We start from the raw sequence: 24873 nt of genomic DNA on the forward strand, positions 1-24873 counted from the left end.
AATTAATTTGGTCCACCCTACCTAATTAGGAAATAAATTATAATTAAATAAAATGATTAAAGGTTGATGCTTAGATCATATATGCACTTATATTGCTATATCAAAGTTTTGACATCTAGCTAGCTACTATCATAATGAATGTAGAACACATGAAATTTTCTTACATAAGTATTTAGTTTATCGTTACTAATCTTGCTTTATAAATAATTTTATTTAAGCATATGGTATGAAAAGGGTCAATAAATCAAAATAAGGTGGTTGGAACATAGTTGTTATCGTTTTATTAGAATGATAATGACATATTATTATATTTTCAGATATTCTTTTATGATCGTTCTTGTGAAACATCCAAATATAGATTCCAATAATGGTTGATTTAGTAACTAGGAGTATTAGTTAGTAGCTCCTTTTCAACTTAATTAATGCGGAGTAGTTTGTTTTAGTATTATAGCTTGTGGTGGCTTTAAAATTTTGGATTCACATACACAATAGCAAGAACCCTAGATTGTCTATTTGTTTCTACAAGTTCAACTTTGAGCATGTAGATGAGAAAATAGGGGACAAATGAGTTTCGGCCGGTTGGGCGGAAAATAGTTTGACACTTGGAAGAAAATTAGTTGTGTGAAATTTAGTTGGTAATTAGTTGTGTGATTGTCTTTACTTAAATTTGTTACTTAAATTAGTTCCTTATCTGCCAGCCATTGGCTTATTGAGTAAGTGTTGTATTAGTGTTGATTTGAAGGATGTGGTGGCAGAAGAAATAATCAGTGATGATGAATTAGAGTCTGTTGGTACGAAGCAAAAGGTAATAATTAGATATAATGAGACATTGAGTGATTAAAAAGTTTGTATGGTGGTTAGTGAAATGGTTTGATTTTGGTGCTCTTTTTGCATCAGGTTTGCAAGAAAATTGACGATGCTGTGTACCGGGTGAGCTTGCTATTGTAGTCCACACATGTCATGATATTGTTTTAGACAAAAAGGTAGGGGTAGGGGTGGTAATTTTGTGTTGTTGTTTTATGTAGGATAATAAACTTAGTGAAGGAGGGAAGATGAAAGAAGAGGGTAAAGTGATTCAAAGAAAGAAGGATGAGCTGAAAAGGGTAAGTGTGTGTGTTAAAGTAATTAGCTTTGGTTTATGTGTGTGGTTATATGTGTATTGAAAAGGATAAGTGTCTGTTTTTGGTTGCAGCCGGAAAACATAAATTGTCGGGTGGAGGATTTTGGGTTGATTCTAAATGAGTTTTGTGAGAAGAAGAGGAAGATCGTTCAGGAGATGGGTTTTTCAGGCCTGTTTGGTTTAGTGGACAGACAGCTTCCTAGGGAGTTGTGTTATTGGCTTGCTACGAGGGTTGATGTACCGTCGTACAATTTGGTAACTCCTGATGGGCTAGAGTTTACATTGGACCCCATCCAAGTCCATTGGGTTTTAGGGATTCCAAAGGGTCATTTACCAGTGCCAAAGAAAGCTGTTGATGAAGAGTCGAAGCATTTTCTTGCTGGTGTACTTGCTCGATTCAGTACAACCAATGTGAAAGGCGGGTTATCGAGGAAAAACCTGGTGCAGGCAGTAGAAGCTCCACTTCAAGATGTGTTTGAGTTTAGGGTTGCTTTCTTGCTGCTAGCCCTTGTGGATATTCTGTGTCCTACTACCTCGTACCGGCTCTGTCCTAAGTTACTCCCAGCAGCAATTGCAATAGTGGACCCTGAGTCTTATGACTGGTGTTCCTTAGTGCTTGAAAAACTGATGTATTCAGTTTCAAGCTTTGCAAGGAGGTTCTATCCCTCGGGGTTCTCAAAGGGTTGTGGAGGATGCACAATTTTTCTTGCGGTTAGTTTTATATTTGTTTTATTGAACTATATAAACCTTTGTAAAATAAAATGTATATTATATTTGTTTGTTTTTGTGGTGTAGATAATGTATGTAGATCGGTTGAAAAGGCCACCTGTGAAATGGGGGGTTTTTCCTCGGTTGAAGGCCTGGACAGAAGTCGAAATTAACAAGGCAAAGAAGGCTGATCGCATAACTGGTGGTGACTTTGGGAAATTGGGTGTAAGTAAAATAAAGTTCCCCTAAACTTTTGATGTAATTGTGTAATTATGTGGTGTTTATTTTGTATTTTGTTGTAATTTGTGTAGTGTGTGAATGCGTCTTATGGAAGGCCACATGTAAGGGCTGCTTTGGACCGTATGCCTTTGAAAAGAAGTTCTATGGCTGCTGAGGTGAGCGTAGTCTAAATGGTATTGTGTAGGGTGTTGATTGTTGAGTCTAAATGCAATAATCTAATTTGAGAAATGTATTTTGTAAACAGATTGCTGAAGTGTTAATGCAAGCTGTTGATGTAGAAGAGGAGGATGTAGATGGAGGTCTTATATCCACTCAAGGAGTGAAAAAGCGTCCAAAGGAAGGACGCGGTTATTTTGGATGGAATAACAAGGCTTCAGGTATGCATACACAAGTTATATGATATATTGATAGTAGTTTGCAGATGTTATGTGATATATATATCATGTGCAAATGTCATACTAAATCTTTTTTTCATATATATATATATCGTATAAGTTGTAAAGTATGCAAACTGACTGTAAATGTATGTTGATTTGCTATGGCTTCCAAAAGGTTCTTGTTCTGGTTCTGGTGTGCAAGACGTGCATGACGTGAATGGGAATGACATTTCTGTCAGTGACTATATAGGGTTAATTTCATCACCTATTATTTTGAACAATGATTGGGAGGACTCTCAAAGGAGGGAGAGGGAGGAGATTGAGAGACAGGAGAGGGAGAGACAGGAGAAGGAGAGACAGGAGAAGAAGAGAGAGAGACAGGAGAGAGAGCAGAAGGACAGATAGGAGAGAGAGCAGAAGGAGAGACAGGAGAAGGAGGTTAGAGAGAGACAGGAGAGAGAGCAGAAGGAGAGACAATTGGCAGAGGAGAAGGACAGAGAGGATCAAGAGAGAAAGGAGAGACAGGAGAAGGAGCTGCAGAAGGTGAGAGAGGAAAAAGAGGAGAAGGAGAGACAAGAGAGAGAGGAGAGACAACAGAGGTATGAGAAGGAGAGACAGGATAGGGAGGACAAGGAGAGGGTCCTATTACAGGAAGTAGAGAGGGTTGCCAGGGAGAAAAGGGAGAGGGTGGAGGAGGAACAGAGGCTGGAGCGGGAGGAGACAGAGAGGTTAGAACGGGAGGAAAGGGAAAGGGAAAGGGTGGAGGATGAGCAGAGGATAGAAAGGGAAAGGGAAAGGGTGAGGTTGGAGAAAGAGCAAGAGGCATTGGATAGGCTTGAGAAAGAGAAAGAAGAATATGAAAGACTGAACAAGGAGAGGGCGGAGAACAGAGTACTGCGAGGACCACAAAGCCCGGAAAGAATCGATCAAGAGGTAAGTTTTAGTTCAGAGGAAGAAATGAGTGATGACTGTGGGGGGGAAGCATTGGTTGAACATGGTGAGCGTAGTCGTCGAAAAAGGAAAACAACGGCAACACCAAGCCGATTAGTACAAGGGTATGTACTGACCTGGCGGCCTAGGAAGAATCGGCGATACCGGCATGCAATTTTCGATTTCGTTAGACAGAACACCAATTTTTCACCAAGGAGTCAGAACATAATTGACATGTATGCACATTATTCACATGTATACTCTATGATTTGATGTAGTGAACAGGTACTGGTTTGTGGTAACAAAAAGTCATCTGTTTTGCAGTAATTATTTGGAGTTAGGTTTATTTCGGTTTGGTTTCATTGGCTGAATTAGTAGTATATAGGCCATATTTTGTGGAAGTAATGTATAGCTAAGTTCAGTAGTACATAGATTATGATAAATTATGCAGGGATAATCACATTAAAAGTTTGATATGATAAATTTGATAATAGTATATAAATTAAGATTATAGTATATAAATTATGATAAATTTGATAATAGTATATAAATTATGATAAATTATGATAATACATAAATTATGAAAAATTTGATATTTTAGTAGATAGATAATAATAACACTACAAAGATAAATTAACTTACAAAGATAAACAACATTAAACTACTTTACTTGGCTCCTCATTACTTAAGGTTTCAAAACCTTTACTTGGCTCCCCATTACTTAAGGTTTCAAAACCCAAACAACAAACACACATAATAATAACATTTCAAGGCCGCCCAAAATATTAAACTAGTTTGATATAATTAATTACTTAATTACCACCAATCCATTGAACTCATTTGTTGAAGTGATAACATTCCTAATTGAGGATTGAGTGTTGAAAGTAAGTACTGCAATTCCTCCACAAACTCCTTGTGGCTCAGCTAGATATAAGGAGAACGGCTTCAATTCCATCAACACCCATCGGGCTATCACATTAGAGACCCTTGACTCCGCAATAACAAAGATGTCCGGGTGTATTAGATCAATTAATTGTGAAGCTCGGCTTGGGAAATCCTTGTGAGATAATCCTTTACAATTCCATATTACTATATTATAGGGTCCAAAAGCTACATTATTATTCGTCATCCCTTGTATCCCTGAAGCTGTTCCCACTTCCTCCAACTTAACACCTAAAACACGTCCATCCCTTCTATCTGAAGTGGCATTGCTTGACTTTAAAGCTAGTTGGACGGTTTTCTGATGTCGATCAGTGACCACCAACTTCAGTTCATCTGAAGAACTGTGAATTGAAGTTGAATACTGACGGCCTTTAACGATGCTTCTTTTAATCAATCTAGGCATAGGACTTGTTAAAGAAAGCACTTCATCAAATGTTGTAAACAAGTTTCCCAGTGTTGCATTCTTAATTAGCCACTCAAAGTACACCTTTATTGGCTTTGGTAGCAAAGATAGATCACATAAATCAGGTATGTGGAAAGGTGATATTCGACCGTTGTTGGAAACTTGAACAATGTTGGTGGAAGTGTGTTCTGGGGTGTCCGGCTTAAGGATAAAATCCAATAACTCCCTTTTCCGAAGGAATTTAAGTTTGACTATTTTGTTGGAAGAGCCTGGACACAATAAGGTGGCTATTGACTTAGGTTTCTTGTTTGGGGATTCAAAGGTTGCAGGGAGTGGCTTTCTCCTTTTGATTTTGTGTGTTTCCATCATCACCGACCGCAAGATGATTTCCTTCATGGTTAACAAAGTGGGATGTTGTTGGTATGTTGATTTTGTGTACTTATGTGTGTAGCTTTGGTGTCCTTCATCATATGTTGTATGGCGCGCATAGGTTAAAATTTAAGCGGGAAGATGATAAAAATTTAAGCGGGGAGAGATGATAGAAAGCGGGGAAATAAGCTGTAAAATTGTTTTTTTAGAAATATAACCGATTTTATTTATATAATAACAGTATCCATGTATACAATAAATTTGATAACAATATAATTCTATGATAAAAAAAAAGGGAAAATGAACTGTATATTTGAATAAAATAATTGTTTATTTAGAAATATAACCGATTTTAGTAGATTAATAACAGTTTCCACGTATAAATTAAATTTGATTACAATATAATTCTATGCGGGTGTATACAATAAATTTGATTACAATATAATTCTTAACTGTTTAATTAGGAATATAACGGAATTTGTATAACTCTTAACTCAGTCCTCCATCTATCCATCTATCAATTAGTCCCGTGTATACATGCGGCTTTTACAATAACAGATTAGATTTAACACATAACAGTATATAAGTGAAAATTAACAGTATATAAGTGAAAATTAACATATTATATATATGTAATATTATATGTAATAGTTTTATGACAGTTATTAGTACAACTTTTAAGCATCTTTAGTTTTGAGTTGACAGCTCATTGTATGCAAGTGCTTAAAATAGCAGTACTTAAGCTATCCCGAACTATATGTTAACAACTTAGTTTCGTATATGTACAGTTTGAAGTACCTTTTAGTTTAAAGTACCTTTTAGTTTGAGTTGACAACTGAAGATCAGCTGATGGATATTCAAAACCTTAGTTGACTTGATAATCAACTGAATATGTGTTTTTTAAAAACGTAAATTTTTTTTGTTTTTTTTTTTTTTGTGATTTTTGATATTAATTTACGTTTTTATTGTGTTTTTTTTATTGTTGTTTTATTGTTTTTTTTTTTTTAAAAACGTAATTTTTTTTTAATTGTGTAAATTTTAAAAACGTTAAAACAGAATTATATTTTGTCCATTAACAATGTCATAAAATTCATTATAATTATCATAATTAAAATCATAAATAAAATCATAAGTTACATCATAACTAAAATCATAAATAAAAGCATAAGTCATCATAATTAACATCATAATTAACATCATAATTCATCATAATTAACTACATAACCATAGTTAACATCATAATTCATTAATTAGAAAAAACTTAACAAAGTTCAGTACCATAATTAATTAAAAATACATAATTCATCATAATTAACTACACTACACTACATCTTAAGTTCATAATTAACTACCATCAACTTTGTTCACATCATTAGCTGGAATTAAAACCTATACTACCACTCATCATCATCTTCGCTTGAATCACCACCAACCTCGTACTCGGAACCGGATGAACCCCTTGGCAAAGTGTCTGCAATCTTCTCGGCATAGGTCAGAATAGCATTGTCAATATTATCCTTGTACACAGATGGATAGCCCTCTTCACTATATGTTGGACGGTTGATTAATTCTGGATGGTCTGCGATATTAACCCCATTCATAGCACACATGGTGGCCATGAACTCGTTACATTCAGTTTGGTTTCCTTGGTAAACAACATCAAAGTCGACCGGGCCAAATTTAATCCATTCGAATGAAACAATCTCGTCCCTAGTCCCAGTAACTAAACCTGTAGTGAACTCCCTTCCAACAACCAACAATGCCCAAGAATCTGCCCCATTGGTGTTAATTAATTCTTCCACATTGTGAAGTAATGTACCAACACTTGAGAACATATAGAAGAATCTAATTAAGTACCGGTACCTGAACTCGGAATTTATACATAGCCACAAATGGCGGCGCAAATCCCCTAGGTTAACCGAAAAACAAATCTTATACAAATCCAGGCAGTAGTACATGAAGCAGTAGGCTTCTCTGCGGAATTCCACGGGCTTTGTCAACTTGAAAGGGGATAGATAAGGAAAATAGGGATGAAATTTCATACCTTTGAGGGCAAAATAGCCACGGCCAAGCGTCGCAAGTTGATGCGAAAACATCAAAGAACGGTTGCGTCGTTTTAGAGTGACAAACGCCAACGCACTGCATATTAGTGGAGGTCCGTTTTGAATGACCGCCTTCAAGGTATCATTGTCATCCTGCGCCTCTTGTTGGTCGCGGCGTCGTAAAAATGGTGGTGACAAAAATTCGTAGCTTGTGAGGTCAAAGGGCTGGATGATTGAGAATAACATCAACACAGTAGAAGTGGAGGAAGAGGATGTTGCCATTTTTTTGAAATGCAAGAAAGATCAGGAAGAAAGGAAATAAGCGGATGCAAAGGGGCATTTTATAAATACATCAACGTTCTCATTATTGATTATCATACAGTTGTTTTTTATTTTAGGATAACAGTATTTATATATATATAACTAATTATTAAAAACACACTTATGTTAATAGCGGTAAATACAGTCACTGGTGGTAACTAGCAGTAAAATTTGATCTAGCATTATCAAAATTATAGTAGGATATATTTGCAAAATAACAGTATTTAACTAACCATGAACTGTATAGGTGTGAAAATTAAAAGAAACAATTCGTTAAAGTACCTTATATTATTTTGGATTTACCTTTATTTAGAACAAAGACACAATAAAATTTAATCTGCCTCTAATCCCTTATTTGTTATGCGGAATACGCATCTACGACCTTGTAACTGTGTGTCAGTGCTCCTGACTACCATCCACTCTCGATGCCACGATTTGCTCACGGTATGATATTGTAGTGAAATGAACATTTTGTTTGGAATCAAACTTTCCCATGCTACTCCCAAGGATGCCTTAACTTCTCGTCCGGAAGTGTATGTCTTCATTGTGTTCAATGACCTAGTTGACGTGTCAACCACATCGGTAACTTCATTGACGACAATGAAAGCAATGCTGTAATTTCTAGCAATTCCTTTCATTTTCTTTGCTGATGTCGTTATTGATCGTTTACGTTCCATGAAGGCCTGTGAAGTGTAGTCATGATCATGTCTTAATAAACTGGCTATTGAATCAAGAACCACAACTCTCGTATGTCTACATCCTTCATGAGAATGTATCACCATTTGCTCCACCTGGTTAAGCATCAACATTAATTGGCCGGGATCATCTACCTTTTTGACGTGCACTAGGTTTAGTGGGGGCACATCAACCACCTTGTTTTCAACCAAATGTGTGCTTAATTGATGAAGTCTATTCACCGAAAACACAGGACATGCTTGAATATATATGGAAGACCCAAACAACCCACCATCAGTTGGATCCAACAAGCACGTTAGTAGTAGTTGCAGACATATTTGTGTCTTTCCAACTCCACTTTCCCCGTACAGCTCAGTTACTTCCCCAACACGTATGCCTCCATTCAATGTGAAATCTATTCGTTCACATTTGGTGATACATTTTTGATTCATAATTTGGTTTTAAATTATGTGTTTCTGTTGGACACATATGTAGTTTAGATTTGTAGAGTTTTAAGGATAAACTGTTATTATGTGTAATATATTCAGTTATACTGTACATATGTACCAGTATCATTTTATCATTTTAATTGAAACAAAACAACTACTTTTGAACTGGCATCTTTATAAGGCTGTCACTAAAGCACCAGACTTCAAGTACAGTTGTGTTCACGTACAGTTAAAAATCTTAAATATACAGTTATAAATCTGAAATATACAGTTATATTAGATTTCAATACGACACCATTGGTTAGTTATTATTTGGATACGACATGACTATAAATACTGTATATGGTCAGTTATATGTTTTGTCAGTGAAATAATGTTATCATACTATAAATACTGTTAAAGATATTTTTACTACTGTTTATATTAATTCATAAACCATCTTAATATATATGTAATAATAACTGTGCAACGTGATATTAACATACATATGTACAGCTTTATCTAGTTTTTATGCTACCATATACTGTTGTATATTGTTATATTATTATTGAAAAGGCAATTTGTACATAATGTCCATGTGTGTATATAAAAGGCATGGTTTTGGGTAGTAGAGGTGCTAAGGTGGAAGCAAAAAATGGCAGATCATCATCACCAAAACCAATTGCCCTCTGTAAAATAATATAATTGTGTTTTAATATTTTATTTCTTTTACTACTTATATATTTACCTACTTATATATTTACCCCTGGTTATTTTGTGTTTGTGTTACCAGGAACGAAAGGAGGAGTTTCCAAAAATACAACACGAGAAGTTAATGTTGCAAATGATGGCCGGGAAGAAGGTTGGAGAGTTGATGGAAAATGTGAAAATCAACAAGCAAGAAAACCTTGAAGTTAACAAAAGTCCGCATGTTTAAGAGAAATCTTTGGGGGCCATGATGTTTAATGTGATTTCGTCTAATGTATTGTGTGTGGCATGTTTTGACTAAAGGTTCCATAATAAAGTATTGTAATCACATAATAATACTTATGTGTTAATTAGATGTGTTAATTAGATAATAATAGTTATGAGGAAATAAAGTATTATTTATGCATGCATAGAAACATTTTACAACGGCAAAAATTAAATTACTTAAACTGAAGCAATACAAAAGCCATAAAACTGAAATTGAACCAATACATATAACATAAGCATCTCTCACAATAGTACACTATATCAATCGTCAGTCAGACTTATACACGGGCCACCAAGGTCTTCAAACTCAAAGTCTTGCTCCTCCACGGCCGGGTCCGGCGGCAGTGGCTGTACACAAATATATGTAATTAAGTTAATAAATGCCCTTGTTTAAGAGAAAAGTATGAAGTAATTGAGACATTTTAAAACTACCATCAGTGTCCCGTCAATTCGAATGGGATATGTTGTTGTACAGACTGATATGTTGCCGGGGGTTGCCCTAGTTTTGTCCCAAAGGACAAAAGAACCTCCATTTAAACCGACAGTGGAATCAAGTTCCCAATCCATATGTGCACCCGCAAAATCTCTGAGGTTTGCCATACCTTTAAGAGATATCCTACATTCCGTTAAAATAAAAAGAATTGGGTTGTGAATTGCTATTAGCTTCCCAAAGTTCTCTTCAAACGAGGGTCGAGTGACACCCCGACAATTCCATATAATTATGGAAGAGGCCAATGGGAAAGTCGGGGCCCCACGATGTGAATCTGGTAGAAGCCCTATTTTTTGGTACCGCCGAAGTGGATCCTCTTTCAAGCTTGACCTCCTTATTATAAAAAAGATGGAGGAAAACATGACATTCGTATAAAATATCTGGAGGCCATCAGTGAAACACCCCATTACGGTGTCCACATGTTGCAGATTCAGTGGATATACTGGACCTTCGAACAACAACTCTGGCGTAGGGTTAATTATATCTTCAAGAAACAAAGGAATAATTTCAGATTCACAATCGTCTCTAAAATGAAGGCAGCACCGAGTTAACCTCCAAACTACGTCTTGCAAATTCATTTTACTAATAACGTCAACATAGTTCGGAAGGTAAATAGGTTTTGGTCCACCATATTCACCTACCATAACCATGGACAAAAACTTGTTGTCCCATGCATTGCTAGGTCGGACAAAAAGTTCCCTCACTACCTCATCCTTAACTTGTACCAAAACACCATCGTCTTTTTGCATGAAGTAGTTGTATGAATTGAAATCAATTTCCGGTATGGAGCCGGAAGGAGGTTCCCAAAACTCATAGTGCTGTTGTGGAGGGACGGCAAAGTAACCATGGGGAATTAGGTTGGTTAAGTTGCTAGCCATTGTTGGATGACTGCTTGATTGGTTATATGTTATGGTTGAGGACTTGGACTTTGGTTTTACAACTATGACTATATACTACTACGTGCAAATGATGATTCAATAAGGACAAAATAGCAAATATATTTTATTATAATTCTTGTCTTTAATTCATACGTTTTGTTGTCTTTATATATTGCAATAACTTGGCAAACTGTATGTCAGAAAACAACTATATAAAATTTTTTCAGTTCTTTTATTATCCTATACAGTTATAATAATTATATTTATCGTATCATTTCATTTCAATACAGTTATTATAATTATATTCACCACGTTCTTTTATTATCCTATCAAATCATTTCAGTACATTTATAATAATTATATTTATCGTTATACTGGTATATATACTGTTAAAATGAAATAAAACTTCACGTAACAACATAAGTACATGGACATGTGTAGATAAGTACGTGGGATAAGTAGTATAAGGTTGTGTTGGTCAAACTGATTTTGGAAACTAAATTGCTGTATGTAATATTAACATAACAGTATTTTTTATTTATTGTACATGTCCGTAAAAAATTTTACAAATAGGAATACAATATCTCATTAGTTAGTAGTGTTTAATAAATGTAGCAGTAGTAACTTGTCAATCAAGTTAATTTTGTGATAATATTAACAACATCATCCTATGTACTTTTACGTCAAATCAAGTTAATTTTGTGATAATTTTGTTCTGTGAATTTATTGAAAAGGTAAACCACTTACTAGTTTTTAGTTGGCAAAGAATAAATGCTATTCACTTTGAATTTAGTTGCACCTTACCATAACATACCTTACCATAACACACTTAAACAATCATTTCTATCAAAAAAAGAAAATATCAAAGCTCTAGATCACGTCAAAGCTCATAATGTCTTCATCTTCCGGCACCGACAAAACCAATGACAGCGTTGTATTGGTTGGGAAATCACTACTCACAATGTGTGACATGCTTATCAAAGGTGGTGGGGTTGATGATGTAGGCGTGACGTACCAAGTTCCCGTTGATCAAACCTTCAACTCCGTTTTTCTACACTACGCTAAGACAGCTAATATCCTCCCAAGAGAGCTTCGGTTCTACAACAGGGGTCAGCTTATTACATCGACCGAGACACCGTATGAAAGGGATTTCTGGAAGGATGAAATCGTACTCGCATATAATAAAGTAAGCAATTACTTTAGACTCAAGACACCCCCATATACTCGCATATAATCGTACTCGAATATACTTGTGTGCGCATGATATACATAATAAAATTATATTTTTCTTTGCAGGAAGGGGAACCCGTGGCGGTCAACCCAGTCGGTGTTACTACGAAGGAAAGGAAGGTTTTCCATATTTCTGACTTATTTGAACGTCGCAACACCCTCCAATTCAGATCAAGGAACGAGACTCCCATGGAAACGGTCTACGCACGTTGGGCTACGGACAACGGTGTTGATCGTCAACGCGTACGGATATGGCTTAATGGTAAGGACTTGGATGACAAAGTAACCGTCGAAGAAGCAGGAATAAAGGATGGAGCGTACCTGTATGCACATATAGAGCAAGAGGGATTCGAGAGGCGACGTTACCATCACTTCCTTTGCATCAATTAGAAAAAATGAAGGTATAGATAACTTGTTACAAGGAATACAAACAAATATGGGAATGAAGTGTGAAAATATATAAAGTGAGAAAAATATGTTAACCAAAATATATATAAAATGAGGACCTAACTTTAATATAAAATTAGGAACTTAGGAATTCCTCATATATATATACAATTAAAATTTTAAAGTCAATTATTAAGGTCAATTTTAAAGTCAATTATTAAGGTCAATTATTTGTTATGTAAGTCAACATATAATATTAAAGTCAATTATTTGTTATGTAAGTCAATTAAAATACTCTTTTTGTAGACGGATCAAGTAACTTTGCCGGTTTGGAATTTTGTTGTTTAATCTTGTGGTACATTGTACTGAAGTATTTATATTCAAATGTTCATTCCTCTTTCCGGTTTCCCTATACATTTAAATTAATGTTCCTTTACCCGCACTTCACTTTATATCAAATGTTAATTTGCCCGATTTTCCATGTACAACTCACTTTAATCAATAGTTGATTACCTTAAATAATTTAAATAAAACGCTTTGCATTAGTACCACATTTACCTATAAAACTAATTTTGAAAAACGATTATTAATAAATTACCTGTTCATTTCATACAGATAACTAATATTGGTAAACGAATAACTGTATTCAAAACTATATAATTTTGGCACAATTTTTAATGCGCGGAAATCACGAAATTATTTCGACAGTCAAAAATCAATTCAATTGCTGTAGGCTCTACACCCCTACTGATTTGACCAACCATAATAAGTACTACTTAAGACCTTCATTGTAAAACTCATCAAAATCCTACATTAATTTTTAACAAATTGATTAAATCCAGCACTCCAATCCACTACATAAATTTACTAATCATCATCACATATATATATTCATAAAGTTTTTTGACAGTTCAAAATAGTTTTCCATACTACTGTCATCTTACTGCCAATACAAAAGGAACTGAATTATCTTACTGCCAAATTGCCAATACACATAATTATCTTACACAAAAAATAACAACCGAAGTAACCTTTACTTTCTACAGCTGCTGAACACGTAGGACGCTCCACTCATACTCATACTCGCACCACTAGTGAAAGGCAAAACATCCCGTGCAACCCACTCAGGACACGGCTGAATTGACCTGGTAAAGTACCCAAGCTCACCAGAATCTAGACCATAACCAATCCCTCCAACCCACATCGTAGGGACTGGAGTTCCAGGTTCCACATGCATATGTCCCTGCAATGTAATCAGCAACACAATACTATCACAACAATGATAAGTATTTATTTATCCGCAAGTTTAAATTTTATAATAATAATGACATACAGGCATAGCAGTTGCAGGCCCTTGCTGCTGTTTGGCCTTTCTTGGCCTTCCTCTTTTTTTCGTAGGGTTCTGTTCAGGGACACTCACACCACAATTTACCTAATACAATCATAACACCCTCCCAATCAAATAAATGAATTTTGGAACTTATAAAAAAAAATTGCTGCTGTTGATGTTGCTATCATACTGCTATCATACCTTCTGTTGCAGGCCCTTGGTGTTGCTGTTTTTGTTACTACGAGAAGACGCTCCTGTTTTGGCACATTTCTCAGCAAATGAAAGGTATCGCTTAGCCTTAGGTCTATGCGGTTTTTTCCGAGATACTGGATCACCTACGGACAAGGGCTTATTCACTGACATGTCCCCTGAAATGTTCTCATTCACATAACTACCCCCCTCCATTGGCAAAACCTCCATGGGAGTTGGAGTGTTTTCCACTTGGTTAATGGATATATCATCAAGGCCCAAACCAGAGCTCTCATTATCAACGCCCAAATCAAACCTCCCATTAACACAAGAATCACCTAAATCAGAATGCATGATCAACAAAGGGTCCTCCGCCACAGAATCCTTATTCACTGACGGACAAGAATCCATGACAGTGTTCTCAGATTCAGTATTAGGAGTTCCCTTTTGGACATCATCAGTTTTCAAACTTTCCTTTTCAATAGCATCATCCAAGGATTTCTCAAGCTTGCTTATTGCATCAAATGCAAGCTTAACATACTCTGGACGACTAGCTGCCTTGAGACAGACATTTTCAAACATCACCATTATTCTATCATACCTGTAACAAAGTATAGTTAGGTCTCATTTGATTTAATTTTATTCCAATAACAAATACAGCACCTCAGGTTGAAGAGGCAGATATAATAATATCAAATCACCTACATTTACTTAAGCAGGGCTAATTCAATTACAACTCCAACGGTGACAAAGGTACAACATTCAATTAATACAACATTAAATTAAGCAGGGCTAAAGGTACAAGATTCAGAAAGCTTAGGTATACTTTCAAAACATCAGTTGCACAGAAACATAAAAATAAAAGGTACAAGTCACAAAATAACACTTATAGGTGTCTTAATATAACAATAATAGGCTTATTCAAGGATACTTTATATAATACCTCTTCACTTCTTCAGTTTTGGTTGGATCATGGTATGCAACCTTAACCCGTGTGTGACGCCTCTGCACATCTTTACGCCACCGCCGCAATATATATTTAGAAGGCACTTCTTTTACCCCATTATCATCAAACACTTTAAACTGATGCCTACACATGATTCCATGACATTCGAAAAGCTTGCACTCACACAATGCATCATTTGTTTCGGAGTTGAAAGTCACAGTGTACACTATCTTCCTTTCCATAGGAATTTCCTTTTTCAAAACCTTATCAAAGAACCAGACCCTATCTTTTACCAAATGTTCAACAACCTTCTCAGACACCTCCCTTTTCCCAACAACGCTCAAGTACATAAGCCTCGTACATTGTTCCTGTATCTCAACGAACTTCGCATCAGTGTACACTTTCTGGAAGGTTTTCTCATATGGAAAAACAGTGATGGCATGCCTCACTCTAATTGCGCTATTTGCATCAGCTTCTTTCTCCGCGTTCGCCCTGTTTTCCATGGCATCACAATACCTCTCCGCAAACTGGTACAAACGAGTATCACTCTTCACGTACTTGTCAAAGAAGCTATTAATGCTCTCTGACCGCTGTGTAGTCTTCATACCGGCCCAAAAGAGGTGTTTCATGTATGCTGGGATCCACATATGCCTCTCCTCATAGAGACCTATATCAGAACACATCAAAAATAAATCACAACACATCACTGCCTATTAAAAATTAAATCACAACACATCACTGCCTATTCAAAGGGATGAAGAACATGACTGGATGCAAATAGCCAAAACTGATGGATGCAAATACCCAAAATTTACAACTACCTTGAATGAAAGCATGATTGAGGCAGCAAAATTGACTACCAACACGAACTTGCAAATTAATAGGAGAGCATGAACTAATACAGTATATTGAATACACTTAAGCATTCATTCCATATAACACATCACAAATAAAATTACTCACCGCCATCAAAATAAAATCACTCACCATGACAGTACTATTCTACTAAAGGGGAGAAAAAAATATCACTGCTACCCATTAAATGTATACTACATCACCACTGCTAGCCATCAAAATAAAATTAAATGTATACTACATCACTAGCCATTAATCATTAATCATTAATCATAAGTTAAGTTTATAAGGGGAGAAGAAAATATCACCTGAAAGCCACTCATCCAATCCAAGCCCATAAGCCTCCATTGCTAATGTCCAATTTAGCTCAAACTCATCCTCACTTAAACTATCGTAAATAACATTCAGCAAAACATCATGAAATTTCTGGTACTTTGCATAGCTTCCAAGCTTGGTACCAAATTTATTCACAATATGCCATAAACACCACCTATGCCTTGATTTCGGCATAACATTATGACAGGGTAAAGTCGTATCCCCTAATCAAAAATAATTACCTAATTCACTAACTAAAGTAGATAGGGAAGTAGGGTCGATCTCCACAGGGAAACAAGTCTTTTTACTCCTAACTAAATATTATAATCTAAATTATTTAAGTAACCAATATTAAAAGTTGAATATGAAACTAAACTAAAAAGAGTAGGAAAAGGGAGAAAATAATATATAAAAGGATCTAGGGCATAGGTTCACCAATAAATAATACTCCGGGGCAAAATAGGGTAATCAATCATTGACATTGCATAAATAACATGATTAACAGGCTCTCGCAATTTATTAACCAACATAGATCTAACAGGCTCTCGCAATTTACTAGATCTAAGTTCTTATTGAAAATAGCCTTTAATATCAAATTAACATCTGCTCGATTCATCAATTTAATATTGCTATACTTTTACAAGCCGCAATTGTAAAACATTAAAACAATCCAATAAGAAATCATCATGCAATACCAACAATCAATAATAGTCAATCATCAATGCATCAATTAATCAGATTGTAAAGGGCTCTCGCTACTTATTACAATCACACAATTAATTTATCGGTATTAAATCTCATCTCTCGAATCTTGACTTAACCATTTATAAATTAACTTGCCTATTGAAACTAGACCTAAACATTAATTCTCATCTCTCGATTCTTGAATCAATATTGTCAAACTCATGCATAAAAGATAGGCCTAATCTAGTCACAGAGCATTAAATCAATCAATAGGAAATTAATCTAGCATTGATAATCAACAATAATAATTTACCCCTTCATATTATTTATTAGATCCCCATAAACCCTAGAAATTAAACTACTCACACATAATTAAATATAAACTAAGCAAAGCAATAAAATAAATCATGATCAAAGGAATAAAATAAATAACTAAGATTAAGGGAAGAGAAATCGTCACCAAAATAAATCTGGAATTAATCAAAGAAATAAGAACAAAGGTTTTGGGAGAGAGTTTAGAGAGAGAAAACTAAGTAGAGAGAGAAAGTCTAAGAGAAAAGATTAAGAGAAGAAGAAGTGGTAGAAGAAGAGAGAAGAAGATCTCCCCCCAAAAGAAGAGACGATCTAAAAACGTATTACGGAGGAGTATTTATACTCCGTACAAAAATCCTAAACTAAAACAAATTAAAACGACGTTAATCGTCTCCTAAATAAACACGCGCCCGATCGGGCGAGGCACCGCCCGATCGGGCGCGCCTTTTTTTTTATCTCTAATAGCAATCTCGCGCCCGGCCGGGCGCGTCACCGAGCGCTCCTCCCGCCCGGCCGGGCGCGCCTCCGGGCGCCAGCCTTTTTGGCCGGGCGGATCATTTGGGCCAATATTTGGACTTCGATTGGGCTCCAATTCTTCGGGCCAATCTGGGTTTCCTCTTTGGGTCTTGAATACTCGGTCCAAACGCCCCGGTATCACCTCTACCGAGCCCTTAATCACCGGTTCGATGGCTCCAACCGGCCCTGGGCTATAAAATCTGGTCGTGCTTCTCCAGTGCTTGTGATTGCTCCTAAATATCTCGGGAAAATACTCCAAAAGCATAAATCCCTGCAAAAGTCAACCAAATCTACGAAAACACCAATTAGTAATAAAAGTGGCTCTAAAGAGCCAAAAACACTACTAATTATGACCAAGGGACGGGGGTAAAATACTATATAAAATGGATACATCACATTACTCAAAGCTTTCCTCATTGCAGCACATTGTTCGGTCAAGAAACCTACAGGTTCTTTCCCACCCATGCAATCAAGCCAATTTCTAAACAACCACTCAAAGGTTTATGTGGTCTCATGGGAAACTAGAGCACAACCTAAAAGAATAGTCTGCCCGTGGTGGTTTACACCCACAAAGTTTGCAAACGGCAGTGCATATTCATTGGTAACATATGTCGAGTCAAAGCACACGACATCCCCAAACTCTTCATAAGCTACCCTATTACGCGCATCCACCCACATCACATCAGTTAGCCGCCCGTCGTCATCTAATCTGTACTTGTGAAAAAAATTCTGATTATCAGAACACATCTTGTCAAAATAGGCAAGCATGGCATTAGCATCACCCCCCAACATCTTCAGCTTCTTCTCCCGAGCCAATACATTCCTCAAGTCCCTCTCCGTAAGGGCCATATTCTCAACCCCACCCCGCTCCTTCGCTAAACTACGATGCACCTGTGTCACCTTAGTACCAGCACTACAATCATTAAACAGCCTCCTCCTAACCGCATTTGTAATCTCATCCTGCCGGTACATTGCAATATATCGGGACTTTCTGGGAGTTGGATTATGATTTTCATGTTCTGTGATTTCCTTCTTCACTTCCCAACAACCATCAGGTTTACAAACAGCCCTCATTTCCACAAGACACCCACACTTCTTTGTCTTCCTCCTATTCAAATCCAAAGATAAACCACCACCATACACCCTTTTCCCATTTACTCTTCTACGCAAATCTGGCTTACCAGCACATTCACAGCGCCAAATGTAGCTCCTCCTCTTACTCTTGTCTGTTTTCCCATTCTCTGTCTTGAAATTACCAGCAGCTCTGTATACTCCAAATCCCCTTTGTTTGCCATATTTCCTAAAAAATTTATCAGCATCCTCCCAATTACCAAACACCATACCCACTTCAGGATGTTCCAACAACTCTTCATAAACCCCTTCATCACTCTCAACAACACACCGAACCGGTGTTGCTTCATTTGGACCATCCACAAAAACAGCAGAACCCAACACATTATTCAATGGGGTGTCCATCACCTGTAACAATCATATATCACAGTTACAACTATGGTGTGTAGAAAGTGTAGCAAGTATAGTTATGTACAGCCTAAACTTATATGATATATAAGATAAATCAATTATGAAAATTTTGATATTTAGTAGATAGATTATGATACTAGTATATAAATTATGACACATAAATTATGAAAAATTTGATATTTATTAGATAGATTATGATAAATTTATAATTCCAACTCATAGAAACTTATAGCCCTGCAAATCAGCCTAAACTTAGGTACCAACTTTACAAATTTACCATAACCAAATTTAGCTATGTAATTTATTAAAATAACTAATCTAGAACTACTACTAACAAGATAATAATACATGAATTAAAAACACCCATCAAAAACTAAATCAGTAGTTTAATTAACTGAAAGATTCAAACAATTATAACAGTGCTTAACACTCCAAAACAAATAACATGATTTACATGCTTTGACCATTAATTCATTACATCATTAGTTCATTAACTACGTAATACAATTAATTAATACCTCGTCAAGTTCCAGATCCAACGCATTACTTTCATGGTCACCAACTTCCTCGCAAATTCCACCGTTTCCTTCATTCACTTCCATTTACAATTCTTCCTGTATACAACAAAAAAACAAAAAAAAAAACCATTACAATTATTTCGCAAACCATTACAATTTTAAGAAAATTGCAAAAGACACAGCTTAAACCGAGACCTGCCTTTTTTAGGGGCAATTCTTCCACCTTTCGACAAATTGGACCCTAATTCACAGCAAATATCGCAGCAGCAGCAATCTCTCTCTTCCCGCCGGCGCCGGACTCCATGATTTCGCGCTAAAATGAAGCAAATAAGGGGGGTAAGTAACTTCTCTCTCCTCACCACTCTGTTTTTACCCAACTTCTTTTTCATTTACCCTACCTTTTTTATTTTCATTTATTTTCTCAAAAAATATTATTAGTTTATTTGGGTATTGGGCATTCCTGTCCTATACCTGGTAGTGGCCTATACTTTCTCAATATATTGGGAGTAAATTCGTTAATTGAAATTGAATTTTTTTTTGACGAGAAATTGAAAAACTTTAATTAGTCTCAAATGAATCTTGAATATTGAGCATAAAGGCCGTCGGTCGCACCACCCAAATACTCGTAAATAATTTTCCAAAGCTACGACACCTGAAGACCGATTGAGGCTAGCATCGAAGAGAGAGATTAGAGAATGGAGGGATCTTCAACTTCTGCTCTTAATTCCTCTAATATCGGATTTCAGGTGGTCTTCTTCCTCTTTAATTTTTCTTCAATTTTACAATTTTATATGTTTATTAATTTTTAATCCCTAACTCTTCAAATTGTAAATTATTCTCAGTTGTTGAAGAAGCATGGTTGGAAGGAAGGAACTGGTCTTGGTGCTTCTCAACAGGTTCTTCTTTTTCTCTCATACTTCCAGTTTTTTCATTTTTTTTTTTAAAAAAAATAAATAATTTTAGGGCTTTTTTGGAACTCTATCAAATATGAATTTCGAGTTTAAAAGAAAACTAGATGAATTACTAAATGAGAGAATAGATTTAAGAGTTGCATTATTTGAAGTTTCACCTTGAAAACTATGTACGAATTATAGTGTATATTTTTGTTTACTGTGATTTTTGTTTGCACAAAACCTTAGGTTTACTGTGGAAAGACTTAATTTTACTACTTAGATTGCCAAGTTGTGAATTACTCCTTCGCTTTGAAATTAAATTGGCATGTTGGAAGAGAGAGGAGCGTTTTTTTAATGCTATGCAGTATGCACACATAAATACGCAATGAGCGGTTGCTAGATACAAAGCATTACGGAGTAGATAATACGGAGTACTCCGTATGGATGTTTGATTTTGTCAATTTTTATTGATATTTTCAACTCAAAAATTTAACTACGAAGTATATTAATAGTGCGTATTAGATAATACAGATGTGGATAAGAAAAGGGATTAAGGGTAATGTTGTCTATTTTATCACTAGGTATTGATCGGTTATAGTATAGTGGAGTTTGAGGGGATGTTCTCTTTAGTGTGGGGATGCATTCATTGTCTGTTGCTAATTTTCGACTTGTTTTCTTTTCCTCGACATAGTTGATTTTCTTTCTCTTTGTATTGTTGTATACTTGTATATTATTTATGTGTTATTTGTTTGCACGATGTTGAATATTTTGTTGAGCTTGTTCTTTTTCTTTCCTATCTGAATCTTCATACCCAAATATTTATGTGTGTGTGTGTGTGTGTGTGTGTGTGTGTGTGTGTGTGTGTGTGTGTGTGTGTGTGTTTAGTTGTGTTGGAGCCAAGTTCTAATTGAGGAATGGATCAATATAAAACAAGAGATTTGAAATATTTGTTAAATTCATGGATTATTTTGCTTTATGAGCTTTTGAAGCCTTCTGTGTTTTTCCCTTTGAATTGACTCACTCTATGAATATAGTGGTTATTGAACATGATTTTGTATCATACAAAGTATTTGGTTGCATTTTGGGTGCCATATTGTACCGAACCCCATTCAGGACCTTAGCATACTTTTTCTTGTTTATGCCATAACGAAATATGGTAAAAGACTGCAACCGGCATCTCTCATAAAATTTATGGGTAGAGGCTTATTTGTATTGGTTTGAATTGTAAATACCTGTTTATCTATCTGTTTCATGATGTGCATGTATCTGCTTGTAGTTTTGAAAATCAAAATATAATGCTGTCTTAATTGGTGATCTATGGCGTTAACAGGGTAGGTTGGAGCCTGTAAAAACATATGTTAAAAAGAACAAAAGAGGTTTAGGGGCAGAAAAGTGGAAAAAGAAGGCTTTGCAATCATCCACTACAACCACCTCTGGAGAGAAGGAGAAAACTGTAAGTTTCACCTGCTTCTTTTACAGAACTCAATCCTGTGTTGTTGCTGTCAACTAAATTTTTAGCTTATTACTTTTATTTTTTCGAATATGGAGAATTCCGGGATGGAATTGTGTGATTGTCGAAATCATAAACAAAGAGGATATAGTTTCCTTTTTTCTTTTTTTGAAGAGTAGGAGATTATTGCTTAGTTTCCTTTATATATATGACGTACAAGTAGCAGTGAATATGATTACCTTTGTGTTTTAATATTTTTTTTGAAATTTTGTTGTTCTTGTAGTGTATTTACTTTTTATTGCTTGATGATTTCTCATTGTTCAGCTCTTCATTTGGGGCTGTCGATGAAGTTATCGCTTTTTAAGAAAACCAATTATTATCTTTACTATTGTGATTACTGCTTTAGGATTGAAATTTTAAAATAAAGAGGATTTCGTTGACTTTTCCGATTTTCCCTCTAGCAGATGATGTGATGCATGAACTTTGTTTACTATTTGGTTAGAACAAGCTCAACTATATTATATGTGCGAAGTTATGGTTTTGTTGTGCACTTTTGTTCAAGCTCCACCTGCAATTTTCTTGCAATATTATTTACCTGCATTTCTACAACCTTTCTTTGCCACCAAGATTGTTATCTATCCCAAGTCTACCGATTATGTGAACATGTGAGGTCCTGAGTAGTGTGGTCAGTATCTGTGTTTCTTGAGCTGGTGGACAAGGATTGGTTGTGGAGGTGGATTCTGTATTACCATGCCATATTCTGGTGTGTATATTTTTTAGTCAGATTTAAATTGCCTTCGAGTAGTATTCTCAAGGTCCTATTATTTTTGGTCAGATTGAATCATTAAGGTTGTGTGGTGAAGTAAACTCCTCAACCCTCATTATTGAATCATATATTTTAAGTAGCTGAATAAGCTATGCCCTCTTTGTAGTTGCACAAAATGCGACTCCATGACACTTCTACTTTTGCGCTGCCTGTTTTGTTATGGGAGACAATCCTCATTGTTCAGAGTAGGAATTTTCTATTGAGTATTTGCATTGGGTTTTGCTCTTTTTTTTTTTTTTTTTCAATTATGCTGTTTGGAAATGCATGTAATCTATGGAATACAGTACTATGAAAATGTCGCCTTGAGTGGGGACGCAGAAGGGGGGGAGGGGAAACTGCTGGTGGTGCTGTGTAACTACTGAGTATCGCTTAATATTGATTAATTAATTTATTAATTGGTTGTGGGCCTTAGTCCAATCCTTAGATCATCGAGTCCTCTCTCTTGCTAATTTTGTTGCTATTTGTGACAGGAGAAAATGTCAAAAAAGGAGAAAGCACTCTCTAAAAGGGTGCGGAAAATGCTGGATGAAGAAAAGCGCCGGCGAGAGAATGAAGTTCGTCAAGCATTCTTCAGAGAGTTTTGGCCAGAGAATGTCTGACATTGGGTCATTAGGACAACTAATTGCATGCCCTTAATTGTTGGCGATACCATGTACAGGTCTTCTTTCTTGCAACAGCGCTTGGAAGATCTCTGGGAAACTTTGAAAATAATTGGGGATCTTGCCTGCACTTGCACGCCGTAAATAGCCTCACAACCCACACACCCACCTGCTGCACCCTAAATTTATGCACATTATACACAAAAAAATATGCACATTGAATTTTAGTCAATTTTTTTGCACATTTAGTTAAAAAAAAAATATGCACATTCAGTATAAAATATATGCACATAAAATCCTTCTCATCTTTCTCATTTTTAGGAACTTTTCATTTGGCCCTAAAAATCTATATACTTCCTCCGTTTTTGTTAGTTGCATCATTTTGGTTTTTATGGACTCCTAGGCAATTTTTGGAGTAGAGAGATGTGGAGAGAATTGATAAATAAGACCCATATGATTGGAGAGAGATAGATAGAATTTTTAAACTAGGAAGGAAAGTGATGCATCTAAATTGAAACTTTCTTAATTAGAAAGTGATGCAAATAAACGGAGGAAGTATATTATAATATTTTGGATTGGGAGATTTCTTAAGCATTGATAAAAAATAAAAAAAATAAAAAAAATTCCAATATAATCAATAGTGTCTACTATTTAAAGGGAAATTCATTTACTCCATGTGTCATACTTCCCCCGGTTTTTTTTTAAGTGTATCATTTTGACTGTCACAACGTTTTATCTAGGCGAGTTGGATAGAGTAAAATATTGTAGAAGTAGAGTTTATTGAGAAATTAAAAATTAAAGAAAAGAGATACTGGGACAATAGTTTATTACTAAAAAGTAAGGAATGTGAGAGGAGAGAAATAAGAAATCAAGTATTGATGGAGAAAGAAGAAAGTACCAACTATCCGACAAATTTTGGAAATACTCATTCAGCAGAAATATCCTAATAAAACTGGCCAAAATGTAGTGCCTATTTTACAATCTGCCTATGAACAACTTTGTAAACAAGTTCATATTAGAAAGTTGGATCTTATTTTATTGCTCGCGATATTAATGTTAAAATATTATGCGTGTTTTTGAAGGATCATGTATACTTTGAAATTCGTCTACTCTTATTACCTTTTTTATTCTAGGGATCTGCAAACCTTAATTTATTGCTCCTACATGCAAGCCGGCCAAACAACTACTTTGAACCAGATTATAGATATTTTTTTTATATAATAAATAGATTCAAATCTACTCCGCATGTAAATAGAGAACATAATGATAGCAATTTCTAAATCGATCTGATTATGTTTAATAATTTCATTTTTACCTATATATGGCTATATGATGCTCTTAAAGTAAGCTTGCCCCAAGCCGGCCAAACAGTTGCTTTGAATCAGATTATAGGTAGATTTTTTATATAAATAGGTTTCAGTTGTATGTAAATAGTGTATATAA

The 24873-nt window shown here is 35.5% G+C and overlaps 2 protein-coding genes, 1 long non-coding RNA gene and 1 pseudogene across 3 annotated transcripts; 2 read left to right on the plus strand and 2 right to left on the minus strand.

Annotated features, from left to right (window-relative positions):
- Window positions 1-713: 713 nt before the first annotated feature.
- Window positions 714-1212, plus strand: LOC145631249 (uncharacterized). Its single transcript, XR_014112380.1, has 3 exons — window positions 714-805; window positions 898-1103; window positions 1193-1212. It is a non-coding gene; the product is annotated as an uncharacterized LOC145631249 (long non-coding RNA).
- A 6572-nt stretch (window positions 1213-7784) lies between these two features.
- Window positions 7785-8579, minus strand: LOC145633254 (DNA repair protein XRCC3 homolog). Its single transcript, XM_081685518.1, has one exon. It carries the CDS (start codon window positions 8577-8579, stop codon window positions 7785-7787), a length of 795 nt encoding a protein of 264 aa, XP_081541644.1.
- Window positions 8580-13481: 4902 nt separating this feature from the next.
- Window positions 13482-19746, minus strand: LOC145633255 (protein FAR1-RELATED SEQUENCE 4-like; annotated as a pseudogene).
- A 416-nt stretch (window positions 19747-20162) lies between these two features.
- LOC145631250 (uncharacterized) lies at window positions 20163-23610 on the plus strand. The gene is made up of 4 exons (XM_081683340.1): window positions 20163-20408; window positions 20505-20558; window positions 21886-22008; window positions 23302-23610. Exons 1-4 carry the CDS (start codon window positions 20358-20360, stop codon window positions 23428-23430), a joined length of 357 nt encoding a protein of 118 aa, XP_081539466.1. The 5' UTR covers window positions 20163-20357; the 3' UTR covers window positions 23431-23610.
- The last annotated feature ends 1263 nt before the right edge of the window (window positions 23611-24873 follow it).

The sequence above is a fragment of the Chenopodium album genome, chromosome 5 (genome assembly GCF_948465745.1).
Source record: "Chenopodium album chromosome 5, dcCheAlbu1.1, whole genome shotgun sequence".
Classification (NCBI taxonomy): domain Eukaryota; kingdom Viridiplantae; phylum Streptophyta; class Magnoliopsida; order Caryophyllales; family Amaranthaceae; genus Chenopodium; species Chenopodium album.